The following is a 24,670-nucleotide window of genomic DNA, read 5'->3' as shown; positions in this document are numbered from 1 at the left end:
TGATAATCATCCTACGTCACATGGAAGTTTTAAGCATTGGATGAGTTATATTGCTTAGATAAGCTTGCTTGACTTGGTGGGCTGTGGCCTCTGGGTGCCACTGTCAGCTGGCTATCTTTGCCTTTCTAGGCCTTTGCACTCTGTGATTCAGTTCAAGTTGAATTGGTAAAGCCCTACTCTCAGCTTCCCTCACTCCAAAATTCATGCTCAGGTTTGGTATTTAGATTTTCCATTGGGATATGAAGTCCATGAACCAGAGCCTCTGCTTTGCTCACTTATCTCATTTCCGTAGATAAGGGCTGGCACATAGTAGCTGTTCAATCAGTACTGATTAGTTGGTTAGTTGAAAGAGTTTATTGAACCCTGCTTCTGTGTAATCATTTTACATGCATGATTTCACAATCCTCCAACCACCCCCATGGAGTATAAGTGCTGTTCTTATACCCACTTGACATATGAGGAAATTGAGACTCAGAGAAGTATAGGTACTCACATAAGGTCATACAGCCAGTAGATGGCAGATTAGGATCTGAATCCAGGTGTTTCTGACTCCAAAATCAATTTGTGCCCTAACTCAAGACTGGTAGCTTACTGCTTACTCAGCATGTCCATTTGAGTGTCTATAAGCCCCTAAAAACACATCCAAGAGCAAACTCCTAGTTTTCCTGCCCCTGCCTCCCAGAGTTTTTCTGTCTCAGTAAAGCACAAGTTGGCACTTCATTTGTTGAGGTCAGAAGCCTTGGCATCGGCCTTGCTCCCCTCTTTCTGTCACACCCACATCCAGTCTGTCAGCTCCATGTCCAGTAGGCACATCCAGCTACTCCTAGGCTTCTACAGCCTCCACCCTGGCCTTTCCTAGACTATCCAATAGCCTCCTCACAGTCTCCCTTGCATCCATCTTTGCTGCCCTATGATCTGTTCTCAGCATGGTAGTCAGAGGTACCTGATCATGTCAGTGCTGTGCTCAAAATCCTCAACTCACTCTAGGTAAAGCCAAAGTCCTTATGGTGGCCCTTGAGGTCCTACATGAGGTCAGCCTCTCTGACCTCATCTCTCATCACTGCTCTGCTCCAGGCACACAGATTTTTGATGTTTCCTCAGTGTGCTAGGCAGGCGTCCAACCTCAGGGCCTTTGCACTGCCTGTGCCCTCTCACTGGAACAATTTTGTTGATCTGCACATGGCTCACTTCCTCCTCTCCTACAGGCCTTTATTTATATGTCACTTTGTCAGTGAGGCCTCGTTATCTAAAATTGTAAACCCTCTCCACCCATTGCCCCTGCTTTAATTTTCCCCATAACTTACCACCATTTGAAGTGTTTTTTTATATATGTTGTTCACCACTATTCTCAGCACCGAGTCCAGCACCTGGTATGCAGTAAACATTCAGTGAACTTGTACTGAATGCATGCATGTATACCACCCTGTAGTAAAAGCAAAAATGAACACTTATGGAGGACTGTGTCAGACCCTGCTCAACGCCTTGCGCAACTTTGCATTTCTCCCTCAAAAGGGCCCAGTAAGGGAAATACCATTGTCATCTGTGAAGTTGAGGAAACTGAGGCCCAGGGAGGTAAAGTGGCTTGCCAGGACCCAGAGTGAGTTAAGTGCCTGAGTTCTTCCTCCCCAAATCCTGACAGAAGATTGCACATTTTACCCACATCCTTTTTTTTTTTTACCTGGTTCTTTACTTTATTTAAAATTAAATATATTGGGATAACATTGGTTAATAACATTATACAAGTTTCAGTTGTACAATTCTGTAATACATTGCCTGCATATTGCATTGTATGTTCACTGCCCAAAGCCCAGTCTTCTTTCACCTATTTTTTTAAATTAAATCTTTATTGTTCAGATTATTACAGTTGTTCCTCTTTTTTCCCCTCATAGCTCCCCTCCACCTGGTTCCCACCCCACCCTCTGCCCTTACCCCCCTCACTGTCCTCATCCATAGGTGTACGATTTTTGTCTACTCTCTTCCCCCACCCCCCACACCCTTTCTCCCCCCCCTGCCCCCCCCCCGAGAATAGTCAGTCCACTCCCTTTCTATGCCCCTGATTCTATTATATTCACCAGTTTATTCTGTTCATCAGATTATGTATTCCCTTGATTTTTAGATTCACTTGTTGATAGATGTGTATTTGTTGTTCATAACTTGTTTCTTTACCTTTTTCTTCTTCTTCCTCTTCTTAAAGGATACCTTTCAGCATTTCATATAATACTGGTTTGGTGGTGATGAACTCCTTTAGCTTTTCCTGATCTGTGAAGCTCTTTATCTGATCTTCAATTCTGAATGATAGCTTTGCTGGGTAAAGTAATCTTGGTTGTAGATTCTTGCTATTCATCACTTTGAATATTTCTTGCCACTCCCTTCTGGCCTGCATAGTTTCTATTGAGAAATCAGCTGACAGTCGTATGGGTACTCCCTTGTAGGTAACTGACTGTTTTTCTCTTGCTGCTCTTAAGAGTTTCTCTTTGTCTTTTGCTCTTGGCATTTTAATTATGATGTGTCTTGGTGTGGTCCTCTTTGGATTCCTTTTGTTTGGGGTTCTCTGCGCTTCCTGGACTTGTAAGTCTATTTCTTTCACCAGGTAGGGGAAGTTTTCTGTCATTATTTCTTCAAATAGGTTTTCAATGTCTTGCTCTCTCTCTTCTTCTGGGACCCCCATAATTCGGATGTTGATACACTTGAAGTTGTCTCAGAGGCTCCTTACACTCTCTTCATATTTTTGGATTCCTTTTTCTTTTTGTTTTTCCAGTTGGGTCTTTTTTGCTTCTTCATATTTCAAATCTTTGACTTGATTCTTGGGATCCTCTAGTCTGCTGTTGGATCTCTGTATAATATTCTTTTTTAAATTTTATTTATATATATATATATATATATATATATATATATATATATATATATATATATAATTGATTTTTTTACAGAGAGGAAGGGAGAGGGATAGAGAGTTAGAAACATCGATCAGCTGCCTCCTGCACACTCCCCACTGGGGATGTGCCCGCAACCAAGGTACATACCCTTGACCGGAATTGAACCTGGGACCCTTGAGTCCGCAGGCCGATGCTCTATCCACTGAGCCAAACTTGTTAAGGCTGTATAATATTTGTTATTTCAGTCAGTGTATGCTTAATTTCTAGTTGGTCCTTTTTCATATCCTCAAGGGTCTCACTAGATTTATGGAGGGTCTCACTAAATTTATCAGTGGTTTATCTAGAAGATTCTTGAGTAACCTTATAATTGTGGTTTTGAACTCTATATCCAGTATTTTGCTTTCCTCCATTTCTGTCATTTGTGACCTGTTTTTTTGTATCCTCATTTTGGCTGCTTCCCTGTGTTGATAGAGTGGCTTTCTGTGCTAGGTGTCCTATAGGGCCCAGTGACTCAGCCTCCCCAATACCTGAGGTGGACACTCTTGGTGCACCCTCTTGTGGGCTGTGTGCACAGTCTTGTTGTAGTTAAGCCTTGATTGTTGTAGGTATCACTGGGAGGAATTGACCTCCAGGCCAATTGGAAGTGAGAATCTGCTGTATCTACGGTGGGAGAACTTCTGTGCTGGAGACACCCTTATGGGGCAAGACTTGCTTCAGTGGGGCTTTGGTGCTCACTGAGTCTGCCCCCTGAGTGTGTCCCTTATGGATCTGAGGAGTTGTAATATGGATGGTCCCACTCTGACCACTGGGTACACTGGCTCTTGGATCTCTTAAGGAGATGCTAATTTAGCCTCTGCCTGAGGCTACCCAGCAGGAGCTACGAGAGATCTGCAGATTCCTCTTCTTTGTTTGGGGTTTGGAGGTGCCCAGATGAGGCCCAGCTGTGAAGCAATGGAAGCTGCTGTGGGGCCTTGGGCCTTCTTTTGGATGGTCTGGGTCTCTCTGACCCAGCTGCATTTTGTTAGGTAATTTTAGATTGCAAAGGGCCAGGTCATTCATATGCAAAAGCCTCTGCGCACAGCTTGGGTGAGGCGGGGTCTCAGGGAATCAACAGGGCGGAGCAAACAGCTATGGCTGATCCTCAGCCCTGCCCTAAGAGGCCCTATGTATCAGTGTCCCAATAATCACTGCAAGCACCTCTGAGAGAAAGCCGACCTCGAGTTCTGCCCGATTCCAGACAGTCCAGTTTCTCCCCGTATGAGTCTGGGTCCCCAGATACTTGCCTGGAACTGGAGTTCAGAGCAGTCGGGAGCTTGAGACTCCCTCCCGATTGAAAAAGACAACCGTGTCCTCAGTTGCCAGCCTTTTCTGCGCACACCTCCGTACCTCTGCACTTTACTTCCGCACCTCCTCTGAGTCTCAGTGTGCTTTTCTCTTTCCTTCTAGTTGTAGAATTTCCACTCAGCCAGCCTTCCTGTGGTTCTAGATGGTGTCCGTTTTGTCTTTTAGTTGTATTTTTGAAGTGGTTGTGTGAGGCAGCAATTTCAGGTGTTTACCTATGCTGCCATCTTGGTTTCTCCTCCCCACATCCTCTTTGTGCCACTTCATCCCATGCCCACCCCATGCCTACTGTGGGTGTGGTGCTTCTAGAGCACACTTCTGCAGCCCTCCTCACCATCTCAGTGCCCCTTAGCCCACTGAGAGACCAGGTGGCCAGGTAGTGATGGCATAAGCCATCTTCTGTGAAGGGCAGGCCCATCTGAAACGACTCATGATAGTGAGTCTCTCTTCTTAAGTACTTCAGTGTGAGGAGTCCACACCCTTCCTCCCCACAGAACTGGGATTCAGACATCATCTTTTACTAAATCAAGAAGTTTTATTATGTGCAGGCCCTTGGTGGAGCAATGCTGAGATATAGCAGTGACTATGATGGGCCCAAGCCTGCCCTCCTGGTGCTCCCACCTGAGGCCTAAATACCACGAGGCGTGTTAAAGGTGCCAGGGGAACCTATCATGGGAGACAGTCTCAACATGCAGGGTGACTGCAGCCCCAGACATATTCAGTTAAGTACCAAACCTTAACATCAAAGGATTTTATATGAATATAGCTCTCTGGCTTCTCTTAAAAATGGCCTGAGTTTGCACAGGACAGTAATCAGCTGTAGCAGGTGTTGGGTGCCCCCTTTAGATGATACAAAAAGCATACCATTTGGCCATGGTTCCACCAACCTTCATCTCACATTACCCACCAAGCACCCCAGCTTGTGAGCCTGGCCCCCAGGGTTGGGGGCACCTCCATGAGGAAATTACTTCTATACTGTGACTAGAGCAATAAATAAGAATAATCCTGGTGAAGAGCAAGGGACAAAGAAACAAAAGAGCAAACGGCAGGGGGAGCAGCAGGGGATACAGCACAGTGGCTGAAAGCTGGAGTTCCAGAGTCAGGACCTAGAGGTACTGACATCGCCTCAAGTTTCGGCACCCAATAAAATAAGCAAATTATTAATCTAGCGAAATTGGGCATATCAAAGGCATACCTAGCGCCTGGTACACAAAGATCAGTCCTCAGGAAAATGAGCTTTCAGAGGGGGGCTTGAGGCAGTGTGGCCGCATGACACGGCAGAGGTTCCTTCAAACTGATCTGTGTGTTTGGTCTCATAAGGTGTTCCCTCTGCCATTGGGCCATTCTGGAACTTTGTAAACTTCAGGAATGGATCTCTCCTTCGGGCAGTGATTTCTTTGGTTTGTTACAAAAGCAAAGGGGACAGACACAGTAGTTTCAGGACACTGAGACAGTTGTCCTACCAGCTCCTGTCCAAAATGATCCAAAGTAACTGTTGTGGGTAGTTGTAGACTGAGCTGCTTGTAGCTGAAATAGGGTGGGCATTTAATACTCTCATGCTTAGTGCTCAGGCTGGTCAAGGCTGTCAAGGACAGGGCTCACATCCCTTCCATCTTGTGGTTTCTCCTTTTCTTTCAGGCACTCCATACCCACATCCCTGTCTGCTGGAAAGGAGAATGTGTGAGCATGGAGAACAAGCAATTTTATTTTTAAAAACACAAGTAGAAGTTCCATCACTTTAACTCATATCCTGATAGCCAAAGCAAAGTCATATGTCCACACCCAGCTGTGGGGAAAGCTGAGAAATGTGGTCCCCAACTAGGTGGCCCTGTACCCATCAGAACTCTAACTTGTGGTGGGGGGTGGGGGTGGGGGAGTCTTATTACTAAAGGGAAGGAGGGGAGAATGGAGTTTGAAGGCCATTAGCAGTTCTGCTGCAGCATTGTCTGAGCTGCCTGGGCCCCCCAGAAGATTGGGCCCTCCCCAGGACTCCCAGGGCTGGTGTGGCCTAATTGGTCACGGGCACAAACACAGACGTGCAGACTTGTCTCTATAATCCACAGCCAAATTCTTTGGACACAAGGGTGACTGCTTCAAAGGGAAGAAATTTCGACTCCCAAAGTAGAAGTAATAGTCCAGGATAGATCCAGTCATACTTTCTCTTTGAGGCTCTAAACAATGTTTTAATTGATTTGAGAGCGACATAAAGAAAAATATTGATTTGTTGTTCCACTTATTTATGCATTTATTTGTTGATTCTTATATGTGCCCTGATCACGGATTGAACCCACGACCTTGGCATATTGGGACAACGCTCTAATCAGCTGAGCTACCTGGCCAGGAAGCACTAGACTTTTTTTTTAAATAAAAGGATTTGCATAATGAACTCCTAGCCTCATCCATAATCATTAGCCATGGCCAACCTTATATCTTCTTTCCCTCCCCCTAATCATTTTGAAACAAATCCTAGACATCCTGTCATTTTAATATTTATCTCTAAAACATATAGACCCTTAAAAAGTTTTTGTTATTATCATATGTAGAGAATTAATAATAACATCTTATTGTTATGTAAACAGGCTAGGCAATGAAATCAATTATGGGATCTCAATCAAAAATTTCCAAGGATAGAATAGGAAAGAATAGAAAGCACCAGAGTACACCCCCGTGAGAGATTTCCACTCTTTTGTGGCGTTCCCTGCTGGGGTCCAACCCCAGCAGGTCCAGGGGTCCCCAAAGGTGTGGACGGAGTCGGCGAAGACTATCCACCCTCTTCCTACGGTGGATTCCTATTCGTCCCGAGTGCAGGGGGGCTTACCTAAGGGTCCCTGTTCGGGCGCCAGATGCTGGGGTCCAACCCCAGCAGGTCCAGGGGTCCCCAAAGGTGTGGACGGAGTCGGCGAAGAAGGAATGACACGGAGACAGCGTTCAGTTGATCAGCAGCCTAGCCAGGATCTCTAGCCAGGATCTCCAGCCAAGTTCTGGTCTGGATCTCCAGCCAAGTTCTGGTTAGGATCTCCAGCCAGGTTCTGTGTCCATGTTCTCTTGCTAGGTTCTCCAGCCAGGTTCTGTAGCCATGTTCCCTCGCTAGGTTCTCCAGCCAGGTTCTGTCCAGGTTCTCCAGCCAGGTTCAGTCACCAGGTTCTAGTCAGGTTCTCTTGCCATGTTCTATCCAGGTTCTGTAGCCAGGTTCTGTCTCTAGGTTCTTCAGCCAGGTTCTCTCGCTAGGTTCTGTCTCTAGGTTCTGTGGCCAGTTTCTGTCCAGGATCTTTTGCCATGTTCTCTCGCTAGGTTCTGTCTCTAGGTTCTGTCTCCAGTTTCTGTCCAGGATCTTTTGCCATGTTCTCTCCAGCGAAGTTCTTCTGTCTCTAGGTTCTGTGTAGGTTCTATGTATAGGTTCTGTGTCTAGGTTCTGTGTCTAGGTTCTGTGTCCTGTTGTCTTGTTACATCTGTATTTATACCAGTTGATTCCAATCCTATCAATCTCTATTCCAAAGGTTAGGGCGTTTCTTATCTTCATTCCAGGGAGTAAAGATTATGTAGCTTAAACATGATTGTTCGTAGTTAAAGTGATTAATTACCCGCCTGGCACTTAGTTAAGGGGTTTTATTCCCTCCCTAACTTCAGGGGGAAATCCCTACCTGGGGAAACAACCTTTCTCAGAGAGGTGACCTTGGTTAAAACACATAGTGCCAAGAAGGTGAGCAAACATATTAAGAACAGTATGCCATATATGCCAGGTCCCTTGAAACAGCAAGGATGGACCGGCTCCCGGCAGTTCCCATCTTAGATGTTGCCCTGCTTCCCAAATTTTCACTTTCCAAATCAGGAACCAAACAGATATAGTTTCATTTTCAGGTAAGTTTTTTCTATCCAAACTCACTTCTTTTTTTTTTTTTAATGTATTTTATTGATTTTTTTACAGGGAAGAAGGGAGAGGGATAGTTAGAAATATCGATGAGAGGAACATCAATCAGCTGCCTCCTGCACACCCGCCACTGGGGATGTGCCCAGAACCAAGGTACACATGCCGTTGACCAGAATTGAACCTGGGACCCTTCAGTCCGCAGGCCAACGCTCTATCCACTGAGCCAAACCAGTTAGGGCCAAACTCTCACTTCTTGCTAACCGCAGTCACAAATGTGATCAATTTGGATTGCAAGGAAGATTGTTGTGTGTATGATGTATGTGTACATATGTAAATGCGTAGTGTGGCTTGTGGGATAAATTTTCTTACTGTAAGTCATGGTCAGAAAAGTGTGAAAGCCACCACTCTTATAGGCACATTGAATAGGATAATTTCTAGCCAGGAGTTGACTTCTCACAGGAAATTTAAACCATCACACATTCTCTTTGCTTAATGGAGATTTAGGAAAGGGCAGACAGATCTTGATGGAACTTGCTTAATAGCCATAGTTTGTTAAGTTTCTCATTTTATCCCAAGAAGAGGATGTGCTAAAGGACCGGGGATTCTGTTCCTTGGAACCTCACATCTATATATGTTTGGAGAACATGGCTTGGCTAGTGACTGCTGCCTCTCTCTGAGGTAATGAGCCACATACTTTCTCTCCAAAAATCAGGATCCTGGGCTGGGACTAGGTGTTTGTGCTCCTGCACCCTGGCATCACCTGGGAGGTTATATGGGGATCAGCTGGGTCTTTGGCCTCAAAGGAAGGAATCTGATCAGGTGTCATCCACAAGAGCTGACCCCCAAACAGCTTATGAAGCTAGATCCCACCTGTTGCCTGCAGGTGATGACCAACGGCTGGGAGACGGTGGACATGACTCTGCGGCGGAATGGGCTCGGGCAGCTGGGCTTCCACGTGAAGTATGACGGGACTGTGGCTGAGGTAGAAGACTATGGGTTTGCCTGGCAGGCCGGCCTCCGGCAAGGCAGCCGGCTGGTGGAGATCTGCAAGGTGGCTGTGGTCACACTGACCCACGACCAGATGATCGACCTGCTGCGCACCTCCGTCACCGTCAAGGTGGTCATCATCCCACCCTTCGAGGATGGCACACCCCGGAGGTAAGGGAGTTCACCCTGCAAGGTGGGAGGGGCAGTGGAGGTTGACAGCTCCCAGAATACTGACAAGAGGCCTCCCCGGGGTTGTTACTTGAGGCCCTTTGTCATCCGGAAGAGTGGTAATGGTGATGGAGTAGGAGTCAACATTGGCCAAACACATACTGCAAGCCAGTTATGGTTTAAGCGCACCATATGCATATTATCCCATTTCATCTCCACAGCAGCCCCATGAGATGGGCCCCCTCAGCAATCTGTTTTCTAGATAATGCATGCAGCATTAAAAGTAACTTGCTCTATGCCGAAACCGGTTTGGCTCGGTGGATAGAGCGTCGGCCTGCGGACTGAAGGGTCCCGGGTTCGATTCCGGTCAAGGGCATGTGCCTGGGTTGTGGGCACATCCCCGGTGGGAGATGTGCAGGAAGCAGCTGATCAATGTTTCTCTCTCATCGATGTTTCTGACTCTCTATCTCTCTCCCTTCCTCTCTGTGAAAAATCAATAAAATATATTTTAAAAAAAAAAAGTGCTCTAGCCCTGGCCAGCGTTCTCAGTGGTTAGAGCATTGGCCCGCTTATTAAAGGGTCTTAGGTTCAATTCTCGGTCAAGGGCACGTGCCTGGGTTGCAGGTTCAATCCCCAGCCCTGATAGGGGCACATGCGGAAGGCAACCAATTGATGTATCTCTCTCATTGATGTTTTTCACTCTCTCCCCCACTCCTTCCCTTCCACTCTCTCTAAATATCAATGGGAAAAATATCCTCCAGTGAGGATTTACCAAAAAAAGAGGTAAATTGCCCCAGAATACACTACACTTCATTGATTTGTTTGGCATATGTTTATTGAGACCTTATTATGTGTGAGCTCTAATCAAAGTGCTCAGGTTAGAGAAGTGAACAGTGCCTATTCCCTTGGCAGGGAAGGGAAGGCAATCCTATCGAATAAGGAGGGAATATGCTAATTGACTGTCCTGCCCTCAAAGATGGTGGTGCCCACAGCCAATAAGGAGGGAATATGCCAATTAACTGTCCTTCCTTCAAAGATGGCGGTGCCCACAGCCAATAGGAGGGATTATGCTAATTTACCGCCCCACCCTTAAAGATGGCCCACAGCCACAAGATGGCTGGCAGGGGAGGGCAGTTGGGGGTGACCAGGCCTGTAGGGGAGGGCAGTTGGGGGGTGACCAGGCCGGCAGGGGAGCAGATAGACATCGATCAGGCTGACAGGGGAGTGGTTAGGGGGTGATCAGGCTGGCAGGTAGAAGCAGTTAGGGGAAATGAGTCAGGCAGACAGGCAAGTGGTTGGGAACCAGCAGTCCCGGATTGTGAGAGGGATGTCCCATAGGGATTGGGCCTAAGCCGGCAGTCAGACATCCCCCGAGGGGTCCCAGATTGGAGATGGTGAAGGCTGGGCTGAGGGCCATCCCCCTTCCCAGTGCATGAATTTCATGCACTGGGCCTCTAGTCTATATATATAAAAGCCTAAGCGACCAAATGACCAGTTGACCGGTTACTATGATGCATACTGACCACCAGGGGGCAGCTGCTCCATGCAGGAGCTGCTCCCTGGTGGTCAGTGTGCTCCCACAGCCAACGTCCCCCAGCTGGGCACCTCCCACAGTCTCTCCCCCCCAGCCAGCCAACCTCCCATGGTCTCCCCCCCCCCCGCCCCCGCCGGCCAACCTCCCACAGCCCCTCCCCCTGGCCAGCCGCCCCCCCCACCCCCCAGTCGGCCCCAATTGCCAGCCAGGCCAAGTGACCCCACCCATGCACGAATTCATGCACCAGGCCTCTAGTAATTAAATAGGCAGGTAATCTAGGATCAGGCAGCAATGAGATCTAAGGAGAGGATTAAAGGGTGGTAAATACAGGGTCTGTAGCATGGCAAAGAGCTGTGGACAGAGTGGTCATGGAAGGCTCCTGGGAAGAGGTAGCCATCTGGTTTTCTGGGCCAGACAGGGACTGGCCAGGGACTCTGAAGTGCAAGTATATTGGGCATGTTCCTACAGCACAGGGAGGCTGGTACGGCTGGAACAGAGTAAGCAGGGGTGAGAGGTGGGAGAAAGGGACAGAGAGGGACTGAGGGGGGCAATGGCAAATGGAGGGGGGCTTTCTGGACACAATGAGGAAGCCAGTGCAAGTTTGTTTTTTTGTTGTTTGTTTTTTTAAATATATTTTATTGATTTTTTTACAGAAAGGGAGAGGGATAGAGAGTTAGAAACATCGATGAGAGAGAAGCATCAATCAGCTGCCTCCTGCACACCCCCTACTGAGGATGTGCCTGCAACCAAGGTACATGCCCTTGACCGGAATCGAACCTGGGACCCTTCAGTCCCCAGGCCGACACTTTAGATCCAGTGAGCCAAACCGGCTAGGGCACAAGTTTTGTTTCTTTTCATTTTGTTTGTGTGTTTTTTAATAGAATGTTTCAAACATATTAAAAGTATACTGAACCTGTTGTTTCAACATTTATCAACATTTAGCTGGTTTTTTGTTTTTTTAAGGTATGTTTTTTGTTGTTGTTTTTTAAATATATTGTGTTGATTTTTTACAGAGAGGAAGGGGAAGGGATAGAGAGCTAGAAACATTGATGAGAGAGAAACATCGATCCGCTGTCTCCTGCACACCCCCTACTAGGGATGTGCCTGCAACCAAGGTACATGCCCTTGACTGGAATCGAACCTGGGACCCTTCAGTCTGCAGGCCGGCACTCTATCCACTGAGCCAAACCAGCTAGGACTAGTTTTTTGTTTTTAAATCTCCAGCTTCCCCACCTTGAACTATTTGAAACAATTCAAATTCTGGGATTGTATCTCTACCCCATCAGGATCTTTAAAAAATTACTAGTACACTTACAAATTTTAACAATAAGTGAATATCAATAACTTTTGTCATATCAGAGATACTTTTAAACAACAGTTGTTTTGTTAATCAGGCTCCTCCTACTGCATTTGGTTGATGTATCTTTTCTTGCTCTTTTAATCTGTAAGTTCTCCCTTTATTTTTTTTTCTTGCAACTTATTTGGGAAAGAAACCAGGCCACTGTTCCAGGAGTTTCCCACTTCATAAACTTAGCTGCTTGCATCCCCTGTTTCTTTAGCACATGTTTTTCCTGTAAACTGGAGTTCTGTATTGACCAGATTGTAGTTAAATTTCTTTTGGTAACAACACTTACCAGTGTGTGTCCATCAGGAGGCACCATGTATCTGGCTGTCCCTCTGTGTGTGATGCTAAGAGCCATGAGAGGGTTCACATGTGGCAACCTCACCTGTCATCGTACATTTCCCCTCAGCTTTCAGCAGCCATTGCGATTATTACCTAGATTTATTTTTTCATTATAGTTGTGACTGGAGGCCCGATGCACAAAATTCGTGCAAGAGTAGGCCTTCCGACGAAACCGGTTTGGCTCAGTGGATAGAGCGTCGGCCTGCGGACTGAAAGGTCCCAGGTTCGATTCCGGTAAAGGGCATGTACCTGGGTTGCAGGCACATCCCCTGTAGGAGATGTGCAGGAGGCGTCTGATCGATGTTTCTCTCTCATCGATGTTTCTAACTCTCTATCTCTCTCCCTTCCTCTCTGTAAAAAAATCAATAAAATATATTTTAAAAAAATAAAGAGTAGGCCTTCCTTCCAGCTGCCAGCACCGGCTTCCCTCCGGCCGCCAGCATGCACCCGGGACCCAGGCTTCCCTCCAACCACCAGCAGGCACCCAGGACTCAGGCTTCCCTCTGGCCGCCGGCAGGCACCCAGACCCTGCTTTCCGCACAGCCCAGCTGTGACATCCGGTCTAATTACCATATTATGCTTTTATTATTATAGATATGCTCAATGCTGCCATTTTTCTTCATTTATTGGCTGTAATTCTTCTAAAAAAAGCTTGCCTTCAGTAACTATATGGTTACTCTGAGGTATAATTTACACAGGGAAGACAGGATAAATTCAATTTTTGGATTGATGAGTTGGCACTCTAGCCACCTCCAGAAATGACCAGAGACAGAGAGGGAAAATCACTACATTCCAAGCTACACAGAGGGCAGTCAAGGAGTTGGCCCTGATAGAGCTAACATATGGGTCAGGAGACAGACAATAAACAACTAAGCAAATAAGACGATTTCATACAGCAAAAAGGGGAGGCAGCCGAGTGTAGTGGGAAGGTGGGCTCTGCAGTGAGACTGCCTAGGTTTGAATCCCAGCTCCTTTTATTAACTATAGCCCTTCACAAGTGGCCTCACCCTCTGTACCTCAGTTTCTTCATTTGTAAAATGAGGACGATAATAGATCCTTTCCTCAAAGGGTTGTTGCAATGTTGGAGGAGGTAAGACTGGTAAACCATGTGAAATAGTACTTGGCCCGTAGGAGGCACTCTAGAGACGCTAGCTGTGAGATACTGAGTGTGAGGAAATAAAGGGCATGACCTGACCTTGGAGAAGATGGTCGAGAAAGTGAGAAGGAGCCAGAAGAAGGCCTTGCAGGGAGGGAGCATCCATCACAAAGGTGAGAACAAAGGTCCTCTGCTTGTTGACAGATTAGTAGGAGGGTAGTGTGACTGCTTTAAGAAAGTAAAGGTGGAAAAGGCTAGATTAGCACCTCCCTAGAGGACAGAAGTTCTCTCACTGCTGACACAGCTGATTCTCATAGCCACTTGGCCTGGAGGTCAAATCCTCCCTGGAATTAGCTACAACAATCAAGATTTATCTATAAGACTGCGAACAAAGACCACTAGGGGGTGCACCAAGGAAGTATAACAAAATGCGGAGACAAAGAAACAGGACAAAATTGTCAATGGAAGAAATAGAGTTCAGAACCACACTTTTAAGGTCTCTCAAGAACTGTTTAGAAGCTGCCGATAAACTTAATGAGATCCTCAACAAATCTAATGAGACCCTCGATCTTATATTGGGGAACCAACTAGAAATTAAGCACACACAGACTGAAATAACGAATATTATACAGACGCCCGACAGCAGACCAGAGGAGCGCAAGAATCAAGTCAATGATTTGAAATGCGAGGAAGCAAAAAACATCCAACCGGAAAAGCAAAATGAAAAAAGAATCCAAAAATGCGAGGATAGTGTAAGGAGCCTCTGGGACAGCTTCAAGCGTACCAACATCAGAATTATGGGGGTCCCAGAAGAAGAGAGAGAGAGCAAGACATTGAAAACCTATTTGAAGAAATAATGACAGAAAACTTCTCCTACCTGGTGAAAGAAATAGACTTACAAGTCCAGGAAGTGCAGAGAACCCCAAACAAAAGGAATCCAAAGAGGACCACACCAAGACACATCATAATTAAAATGCCAAGAGCAAAAGACAAAGAGAGAATCTTAAAAGCAGCAAGAGAAAAACAGTCAGTTACCTACAAGGCAGTACCCATACGACTGTCAGCTGATTTCTCAACAGAAACTATGCTGGCCAGAAAGCAGTGGCAAGAAATATTCAAAGTGATGAATGCCAAGAACCTACAACCAAGATTACTTTATCCAGCAAAGCTATCATTCAGAATTGAAGGTCAGATAAAGAGCTTCACAGATAAGGAAAAGCTAAAGGAGTTCATCACCACCAAACCAGGATTATATGAAATGCTGAAAGGTATCCTTTAAGAAGAGGAAGAGGAAGAAAAAGGTAAAGATACAAATTATGAACAACAAATATGCATCTATCAACAAGTGAATCTAAGAATCAAGTGAATAAATAATCTGATGAACAGAATGAACTGTTGATTATAATAGAATCAGGGACATAAAAAGGGAATGGACTGACTATTCTTGGGGGGGAAAGGGGTGTGGGAGATGTGGGAAGAGACTGGACAAAAATCGTGCACCTATGGATGAGGACAGTGGGTGGGGAGTGAGGGCGGAGGGTGGGGCGGGAACTGGGAGGAGGGTAGTTATGGGGGGAAAAAAAAGGAACAAATGTAATAATCTGAACAATAAAGATTTAATTAAAGAAAAAAGAAAGTAAAGGTGGAGGGTGGGAGGAACACCTGAAAGGATTAGAGAAATTCCCAAAGTTCATAAGAGCCTGAACCAGTTCCTCTTACCAACAGTTAAAAGTGATTAAACACACCCTGGTCAGATAGCTCATTGGTTAGAGCATTTTTCTGATGCACCAAGATTGCAAGTTCAGTCCCCAGTCAGGACACATACTAGCAGCAACCAGTGAATGCATAAATAGGTATAACAACAAATCGATACTCTCTATCTCTCCCTCTATCTCTCTTTCTCAAAATCAATACATTAAAAAGAAGAAGTAGTAGGGTGGTGTGGCTAGAGCAGAGTAATCCAAGAGGAAGGCATGAGATGAGGTGACATGGAGTGCTTATACACATGAACTCCCGAGACTGGTGCGATCCCCACTTAACAGATAAGAAAGTAAGGCCCAGAGTGGAACAGTTAAGTCACTTGGTGCAAGGTTATACAGCTAATAAGTGACAGCAAACTCAATCCAGGTTGCCCATTCCCATATGCTCCGCTGTCTCTAAAAGATGTTGAAAACTCACCATAGCTTGTTTGGCTCAGTGAATAGAGCATCAGCCTGTGGACTGAAGGGTCCCAGGTTCGATTCCAGTCAAGGGCATATGCCAGGTTGCGGGCTCGATCCCCAGTGGGGGGCATGCAGGAGGCAGCCGATCAATGATTCTCTCTCATCATTGATGTTTCTATTTCTCCCTCCCTCTCCCTTCCTCTCTGAAATAAAAAAAAATATATTATTTTTAAAAGAGAAATGTTGAAAACTCCTTACATGCAAATTCTGGTTATTCCATCCCCCTCTTCCTGAGTCCTGCTTGCTCTGAACTCAGTGGGGGGCAGTTCTGGGCAAGTCTAAGCCCTGCAACCAAGGGTTTGGCCACCCACATGCACACCCTGGTCCCTCAGCCTCCAGACTTCTGACAAGCCTCAGATATCCCTTCTCCCAGTCCTCTTCTGGGGCCTCCTCCATCTTTGCAGAGCCAAAGCCAGCCACACCCACTCTGAGCTCTGCAGAGGCAAGTCAAGCCAAGGTAACCCCACAGGCTGGCTCCCTCTCTCCTCTCCCTACATACATGCTCATCCCTACATGTATGCACGTAGCAAGCCAGCCCACCTGTCGGATGACTCTACAAAACTCAGGGAGTGTGAGAGGATCTGAAGGTGCCCTACACCTGCAGCAGGGCCCAGCTGAAGTGAAGGTAAAAGTCTGCAGTCTTACTTCTCTAATTTTGGTGACAGACCAGGGAGGGTGTGACCAGACAGACGAGTTCTGCTCCCTGCCCAATTTAGGAAAAAAACTGTCATCCTGGTCCCTTTACAAAGTGGCTATGAAACAGGATCTCTTGTTCACAGGGATGGGTGTGGGTTGGGACTTGTGTGGGTTTTGTGGTACTTCAAATGCAAGAGTGTCTGACTGGCCTTCTTTGAAGACCTGATAGCCCAATTCTGGGGTCCCTTCAGCCTCCTGATGCAACCCTGGCCTCCTGGCTCAAATGTCACAATGAGCTCTGAGTGGAAACTCTCAGGGATGGGCAAAGATGCTCTCCTTGCCACTAGCCAGGCTCCAGAGGGCACATATCCAGACCCCATGCTCTTGGGACACAGGGTAGAGTATAGAGGGACATCCTTGCACCCGTAGGCCACAAGGCTGGGGTTCTCAAGTGAGCCCTGCACTGCTAAGCCACAGCTGGGCTGAACCAGGTAGCCAGGAGGACATGCCAGAGCCCCTGATAAAATACGTCATTTTGACCTTGGGTGCTTGCACAGGCTCAGGAGAGATGTTTTCACCTTGTTGTCTCTGTTGCTTTGCTGCCTGACGGGGAAAGTGATCTGTGAAGCTTTTGTCCTCTTTAGTTGGACTTCAGACCGCAGATGGGTTGGGGAGTTGGAAAGTCCTCCCTCAGAAGGGAAATTGAATCTGCACAAGTGAGATAAGAAAGTAGTCCCCATGGCCCCCAAAAATCAGGCTGTCAGGAATCAAGGCCAAGGAGGCAGTGAGGAAAAGTGGTCTGCAAGCCTCAGACATCTCCCGTGAGTAGCCAAGAGGTTGGAAAGGAATATTTAGTGCAGTGTTGTTGGTCAAGCAAAAGATTTAAAAGCAACCTAAGTATCCAACCATAGGCTCTGGCTGATTAAATCCCAGGTCCTCACATGATGGAATAGTAACTGGTTATTTAAAGTGAGGTGAGCCCTGGCTGGTGTGGCTAAGTTGGTTGGGTGTCATCCCATGCACCAAAAGGTCATCAGTTTGATTCCGGTCAGGGCACATGCCTAGGTTGTAGGTTCATCTCCAGTCAGGGTGCCTACAGGAGGCAGCCAGTCAATATTTCTCTTTCATATCAGTGATTCTCCCTCCCTCTTCCTCCCTCTCCCTTCCCCTCTCTCTAAAAGTCAATAAAAACATTTAGTGGAAGGAAGGAAGGGAGGGAGGGAAGGAGGGAGATGAATCTGTTAATTAATGCCAAGAGGGCAGGGTGCGGGGGAGGGGGCAGAATGGTATCTGAGGTTAAGTGTGCTGTTCTTTTTATGTCCATCTATACTACTAAAAGGGTAATATGCTAATGAGACCGGGTCGGCCAGCCATCTTCTGGACATCTGACTTCCTTCCGGACAAAGCCATGGTGGTGGGGGCCGAGGCAGAGGCCATTAGGGACAATCAGGCCATCAGGGAAGGGCAGTTGGGGGCAACCAGGCTGGCAGGGGAGGTCAGTTGGGGATGAGATCAAGCTGGCAAGGGCGGGCAGTTAGGGGTGATCAGGCAGGCAGAGGCAATTGGGGGCGAGATCAGGCTGGCAGGGGAAACCAGTTGGGGGCAAGATCAGGCCAGCAGGGGAGGGCAGTTAGAGGCAATCAGGCAGGCAAGCAGAGGCAGTTAGGGGCAATCAGGCAGGCAGGTGAGCAGTCAGGAGTCAGCGTGAAATTTCAACAGCTTAACCAACTATAATTCAACAAAGAAATATCTGCTCAACACAGACACATGCCTGAGAGACCCACACATTGAAACATCTAAAAGTGGGCAACTGGGATTAAACGGGGAGTCAAGAAGAGAGGAAAGCACAGACAGAGCCCTGCAGCTGAGAGCTTGTGGCTTGGCTGGGAGAAGGGAGAAACCAGCAGTAGCAGGCGCTTCTTTCAGCCAGGAGGAACAGAGAGCTGCAGTGGGGAGAGTGGGACAAGGGGCAGCCCAGCAAGACCAGCAGTGAGGGAGTGCAGTTTCTGAGTCATCAGACACCTGACAGAGAATGGGGTTCTGCCATACAGCTCTCCACTGTCTGCCGGCAGTGGTATTTCAGGCAAAGCAACGGAACCACAGAGCCCTGCTGCCACTTGGACTCGCATAACTCGCCTCCCTTTGCCCTTGGAGTCAGCCCAAGAGCTATTGCAGTAGAACCGGTTTCCCTATGTGAGTGGTCCCAGGAAGAGTGCTTGGGGCAGAACCCCACAGAGGTCAGAGGCCACCATTACTGTGAAGGCAAAACAAACCCCACCCCCAAGCAGTAAGGCTGTACTGTCTTATGGAAGCTATGGAGGTTCGAGACTGGATCACATAGCTAAAAAATATTGTGATTCAGCGCTATCTACTAGAAAATAGTAGAAAGACCTCTCCATAGAAAGCGGCATGCCTAGACAAAGGAGAAGAGCAAACATGAATAACCATGGTAATGAGGATGGTCAGAAAGAAAATGGAAAAATCCCCAGAAAGCAAGCTGGAGCACATGGAAATATGTTATATAAATGACAGAGATATTAAGATTGCAGTTCTGAAAATACTCAAGGAGATGTGAGAAAATACTGACAGGCAAATAAGTGCACTAAGAAAATAAATTAATGGACAAAGCAAGTACTTTACCAAAAAGATTGAAACTTTTAAAAAGAACCAATCAGAAATCCTGGAAATGAAGCATGCAATTAAAGAGATTAAGAATGAACTGTGCCAAACTGGTTTGGCTCAGTGGATGGAGCGTCAGCCTGTGGACTGAAAGGTCCCGGGTTCGATTCCAGTCAAGGGCATGTGCCTTGGTTGTGGGCACATCCCCAGTAGGAGATGTGCAGGAGGCAGCTGGTCGATGTTTCTCTCTCATCGATGTTTCTAATTCTCTATCCCTCTCCCTTCCTCTCTGTAAAAAATCAATAAAATATATTTTTAAAAAAGAAAGGCTAACTGTTGGTAACATCTTAAAAAAAAAAAAAGTGAACTACTGAGCATAGAAAACAGAACCAACCAGATGGAGGAAAGAATTAGTGATTTCGAAGATATGAATCAAGAAATGATGCACAGGGAAGAAGAGAAAGACCTGAGCATAAAGAAAGATGAAAAAGCTCTATGAGACCAATCAGAAAAGCAATATTAGAATTAGAGGCATTGCGGGGGAGGAAGAGAGGAAGCATAGAATGGAGAATCTATTAAAACAAATAGTGGATGAGAACTATGGAAAGAATTAGATGCTCAAATCCAAGAAGCAAACAGAACACCTAGTTACCTCAATCCAAAAAGGCCCTCTCCAAGGCACTTAGTATTGAAGCTGTCAAAAATTAATGACAGTCTAGCCAGCATGGCTCAGTGGTTGAGCACAATTCCCGGTCAGGGCACATGCCAGGGTTGTGGGCTCGATCCCCAGTGTGGAGCATGCAGGATGCAGCCAATCAATAATTCTCTCTTGTCATTGATGTTTCTATCTCTCCCTATCCATTCCTCTCTGAAATCAATAAAAATATATATTTTTTAAAATTAATGACAAAGAAAAAATTCTCCAGTCAGGGAAAAGAAGGAAGTGACCTACAAAGGAAAACCCATCAGAATTTCATCCAACTTCTCAGCAGAAACTCTACAAGCCAGAAGAGAATGAAACCAAATATTCAGACTCTGAAAGAGAGAAATTCCCAGCCATGAATAATATATCCAGCAAAATTATCCTTTAAATATGAAGGAGAAATAAAAACATTCCCAGACATACAGAAATTGAGGGATTTTATTACCAGAGAACCTAATTGCAAGAAATACTCAAGGGAGTTATTCTACCTGAAACAAATAACATAAGATCACAACACTATGAGTAAGATCACCAAAAAACTTACAGCATAAACATGGATAATTTGTGACAACAAAAAAAAAACATAAAAGAGGAGGGGGTAAAGGTCTGTACTGGCAAAGGAGGATGAAGATCAGATTGCACTCAAAAGAAAAAAAAAATTGTATATATGCAAGTTTATTTTGTATAAACCTAATGGTAACCACACACACACAAAAAATCCCCAAACCAGGACACATAGCTTTAAAAAAAGAGGAAACAAAGGAAAGAAGAATGGAATACCACTAAGCAAACAGAAACACAAAGGAAGCAATTGAGGCACAGAACAACCAGAAAACAAAAGATAAAATGGCTGTAGGAAATCATCATACATTAGTAATTACCCTAAATGTAAGTGGCCTGAATTCACCAATAAAGAGGCACAAAGTAGCAGAGTAGATACAAAACAAAACAAAACCATATGCTGCCCACATCAAAGCTGCAAAGACAAATGTAGGTTTAAACTAAAAGGGCAGGAAATGATTTTCCAAGCAAATAGCATCCACAGAAAAGCAGGTATAGCCATACTTACATCTGGCAAAATAGTTTTCAAGATAACAAGAGACAAAGATGGAACTTTATAATGATAAAGGGGACATTATATCAAGAAAACATAATACTTCTATTAAGAATATGCACCCAACAAGGGAGCAGCAAAATATATAAAACATCTACTCATAGAACTAAAGGGAGAAACAAATCAAAACACAATCATAGTTGGGGGCCTTAATACTCCATTGACAGCTCTAGACAGATCAACCAAACAGAAAATCAGTAAAGACATATCATCCTTAAACACTAGACCAAATGGACATAATTGACATTTACAGAACCTTTTATCCCAAAACATCAGATTATACATTCTTCTCCAGTGCACATAGAACATTGTCAAGGGTAGACCATATATTGGGTTACAAAACTAGCATCAACAAATTCAAGAAGGTTAAAATTATACCAAGCATATTGTCTGATCACAGTGCCCTGAAGTTAGAAATCAATTGCAAAAAGGAAGTAAGGAAACCCACAAATACATGGAGATTAAACAACATGCTACTTAAAAAATGACTAGTCAAACAGCAATGTGGTGATTGCCAGAGAAAAAGGGGTGGAGAGAGAAAGTGGTCCTAATATAAGGTGACACAAGAAGATTTGACTGGATGGTGGGCACACAGTGCAATATACAGATCTCCCTCCACCCCTTTTCCTCTGGCAATCACCACATTGCTGTTTGTGTCCAGGAGTTTCAGTTTTATATCCCACATATGAGTGAAATAACTTAGTTCTTAGCTTTTACTGACTGACTTATTTCACTTAGCATAATGTTCTCAAGTGCCATCCATATTGTTGCAGATGGCACTATTTTGTCATTTCTTATGGCTGAGTACCATTATATATATGTACCATATCTTCTTTATTGAGCCCTCTATCGCAGGACACTTTGGCTGTTTCCATGCCTTGGCCACCATGAATAATGCTGCAATGAGCATAGGGGTGCATATATCTTTGCAGATACATGATTTTGAGTTTTTTGGGTATATACCAAGGAGAGGGATTGCTGGGTCATATGGAGTTCACTGTTTGTTATTTTAATCCTCACCTAAGGATATGTTTTTATTGATTTCAGGGAGAGAGAGAAACATCAGTCAGTTGCCTCCCAACTAGGGATGGAACCCACAACCTAGGTATGTTCCCTGACCAGAAATCAGACCTGCAACCCTTCAGTACATGGGACAACACTCTAACCAACTGAACTGCACCAGCCAGGACTCAACTGTGTTTAAATGTAGTTTCATTTCTTACTGCCTGTGTGACCTTCTCTGCTTCAGTATACTTCTCTCTAAAGCAGCGGTTCTCAACCTGTGGGTCGCAACCCCTTTGGGGGTTGAACGACCCTTTCACAGGGGTCGCCTAAGACCATTGGAAAACACATATATAATTACATATTGTTTTGTGATTAATCAGTATGCTTTAATTATGTTCAATTTGTAACAATGAAATTGGGGGTCACCACAACATGAGGAACTGTATTAAAGGGTCGCGGCATTAGGAAGGTTGAGAATCACTGCTCTAAAGTGTGATGGGCTGATCAGGATTACCAGCAACAGAACCAACTCAAGCATGATAAAGCAGAGAGGGGCTGTGCTGGCTTATGTGCTTGACAAGACTGGGAGACAGCAAGATTTAAGCAAGGCTCTGTGCCAAGACTCAGACACCCTCATCAGGAATCTATCACCTGCCTCCTTTTATGCATTAATGTCATTCTCAAGCCATCTCCTACTTCATGGGGACAAAGATGGCCCACTCCGCCTCACAGCTCCAGCTATTGGTCTCCCCAGCTCAGCAGCCACAGTGAAATAGAAGTTTCCTCCAGTAGTTTCAGAAACAGTTCCAGAATTGATGCCCACTGTGTCTAATTGACCCCACTTTAGTGGCACATGGCAGTCGTATGCCAGTCATGTCCAGAAGGAGAGGAGTTTCTGACTGGCCAGGCCTAGGTCACATGCTCTTACCTGGAGCCAAGCAGTGGGGTCAAGCCCTACCCAGAGCCCACAGACCTGTTCTCAGGAGCCAGGGATGTGGAAGCTGAGTAGACAACAGCAGGTGTGCACTGCCTGGGGCCGTGCTGCTGCCCTCCTCTATTTCTACCCAGCTACCATATCTACGAGCTCTATTAGACATTTGTGTTCTTGTCATTCCACACCTGATACCATTCTTCTCTGACTGTCAGAACAAGCTGCCAAATGTCAGCTCTGACTTTCATGCTGCTGAGGGGCAATGTGTCTGCCAGGTGCCAGAGCACACCCTCGGGTCACCTTTGGAGAACTGCTTAGTAGCCATGTCCTGGGCTCCCAGCCACCAAGTCCACCAGATCTTTTTGTCTGGTGGCCCTGAAAGTTCCCTGGGCTCCAAAGGACTCAGGAGAGTCACAGAGGACTGGCTCAATGGGGGCATGAGAGCTTCCAAGCCAAGTCATCTGAACTGAGCTCCCACAGCTCCTTCCTCCGGCTCAGAGCCTTCCTTCCTGCTCTCCAGCCTCAATGGAGAATGTCAACCCAGTCCAAGACCCTCCAACCCAGCCCAAGGCTCTCCCCGCCTGCAGCCAGGGCCAGGAATGCCGTAATTCCTGTGCCAGCCTGGTCTGGGGGAGTCACAGGCTGTTAGTTCTGCATTTATTTCAAGGTTCTGGATTTGGGGGGGGGTTGTTTGTTTTTTGTTTTGTTTTGTTTTTAAGTAGGTCACCTGCTCCTCTTCCAGCTGTCATTGAAATTCTTGGGAACAAAGCAGATACTATCCTTTGATCCTAAGGATATCTCCTTTTTTTTTTTTTAATCCTCATGGAGGATATTTTTCCATTGATTTTTTTTTTTTCTTTTTTAGAGAGAGGGAGAGAGAGAAAGAAACACATCAATTGGTTGCCTCTTGCACACACCTTGACCAGGGCCCGGGCCTGGGGAGGAGCTTGCAACCTAGGTACATGCCCTTGACGGAAATCAAACCTGGGACCCTTTGGTCCCTAGTCCAACACTCTATCCACTAAGCCAAACCAGAGGACTGGCTCAATGGGGGCATGAGAGCTTCCAAGCCAAGTACTCTGAACTGAGCTCCCACAGCTCAATTCTGCCTTTCTGGCCCCAGTACTGCTAAGGAGGGCCGAGCCAGTCCATGGAGAACACTGGCTGATTTGAGGCCTGTGTCAGGGAGAAGGGAGAGGAAAGAGAAAAGGGGCGTGGAGATGAAATCAAGCAGCCAGTCAGACAGACCCCTGTGTTGGACCCTGTCGTCTACTCGGCCTCTAAAATAGGCCACCATGGTTTAAATTGTGCCAGGGAAGCCTACCCAATGTCACCAGGCAGCGGGCATGTGTGCAGGTGGTCCAGAGCCTTTCTGAGTAACAAAGTTTCTCTTCCTAGGGGGTGGCCAGAGACCTACGACATGAATACCTCAGAGCCCAAGCCTGAGCAGGACAGCATGCCCTCCGGGGGCCGGCCCCCCTACCGCAGCAATGCTCCCTGGCAGTGGAGTGGGCCCGCCTCCCACAACTCTCTACCAGCCTCCAAGTGGGCCACTCCTGCTACCCCCGGCCACCCTCAGTCCCTGAGCCGGCCCCCGAAGCAGACCCCCATGGTCCCCTTTCGGGAGTCCCAGCCCCTGCACAGCAAGAGGTAAGGACCCCCAAGGGCATCGACTCCTGTCCCCATCTCCCTCCTGTCCTTTTCTCTCTCCTTCCTTTTCTTTCCAGTCCCTTCTCAGTCTTTCTCCTTTCCTTCTTGTCCTTTGCCTTCCTCCCTCCTCCCTCCATTCATTCATGCCTTCCTCCCTCCCTCTGTCCCTGCCTCCCTTTCCTTCAACTTATAATCTGAGCCCGTTGTGTGAGGGCCTAGTGCTAATAGCTCAGTGT

The 24,670-nt window shown here is 46.3% G+C and overlaps 1 protein-coding gene across 12 annotated transcripts in view; it reads left to right on the top strand.

The window, feature by feature from the left end:
- Window positions 1-24,670, top strand: part of SIPA1L3 (signal induced proliferation associated 1 like 3) — a 312,053-nt gene that overhangs the window by 213,736 nt on the left and 73,647 nt on the right. For 10 of the 12 annotated variants that reach the window (XM_059666685.1, XM_059666686.1, XM_059666687.1 and 7 more), the window contains 2 exons: window positions 8,969-9,243; window positions 24,183-24,434. In XM_059666685.1, coding sequence (XP_059522668.1) covers window positions 8,969-9,243; window positions 24,183-24,434 — 527 coding nt within the window. The remainder of the gene's footprint in view (window positions 1-8,968; window positions 9,244-24,182; window positions 24,435-24,670) is intronic. The other 2 variants (XM_059666692.1, XM_059666691.1) reach the window with 1 other exon arrangement.

This window comes from Myotis daubentonii, chromosome 15, assembly GCF_963259705.1.
Source record: "Myotis daubentonii chromosome 15, mMyoDau2.1, whole genome shotgun sequence".
Taxonomy (NCBI): domain Eukaryota; kingdom Metazoa; phylum Chordata; class Mammalia; order Chiroptera; family Vespertilionidae; genus Myotis; species Myotis daubentonii.
Note: the sequence above shows the minus strand (reverse complement) of the source record. Positions and strands in the feature narration are given on the sequence as shown.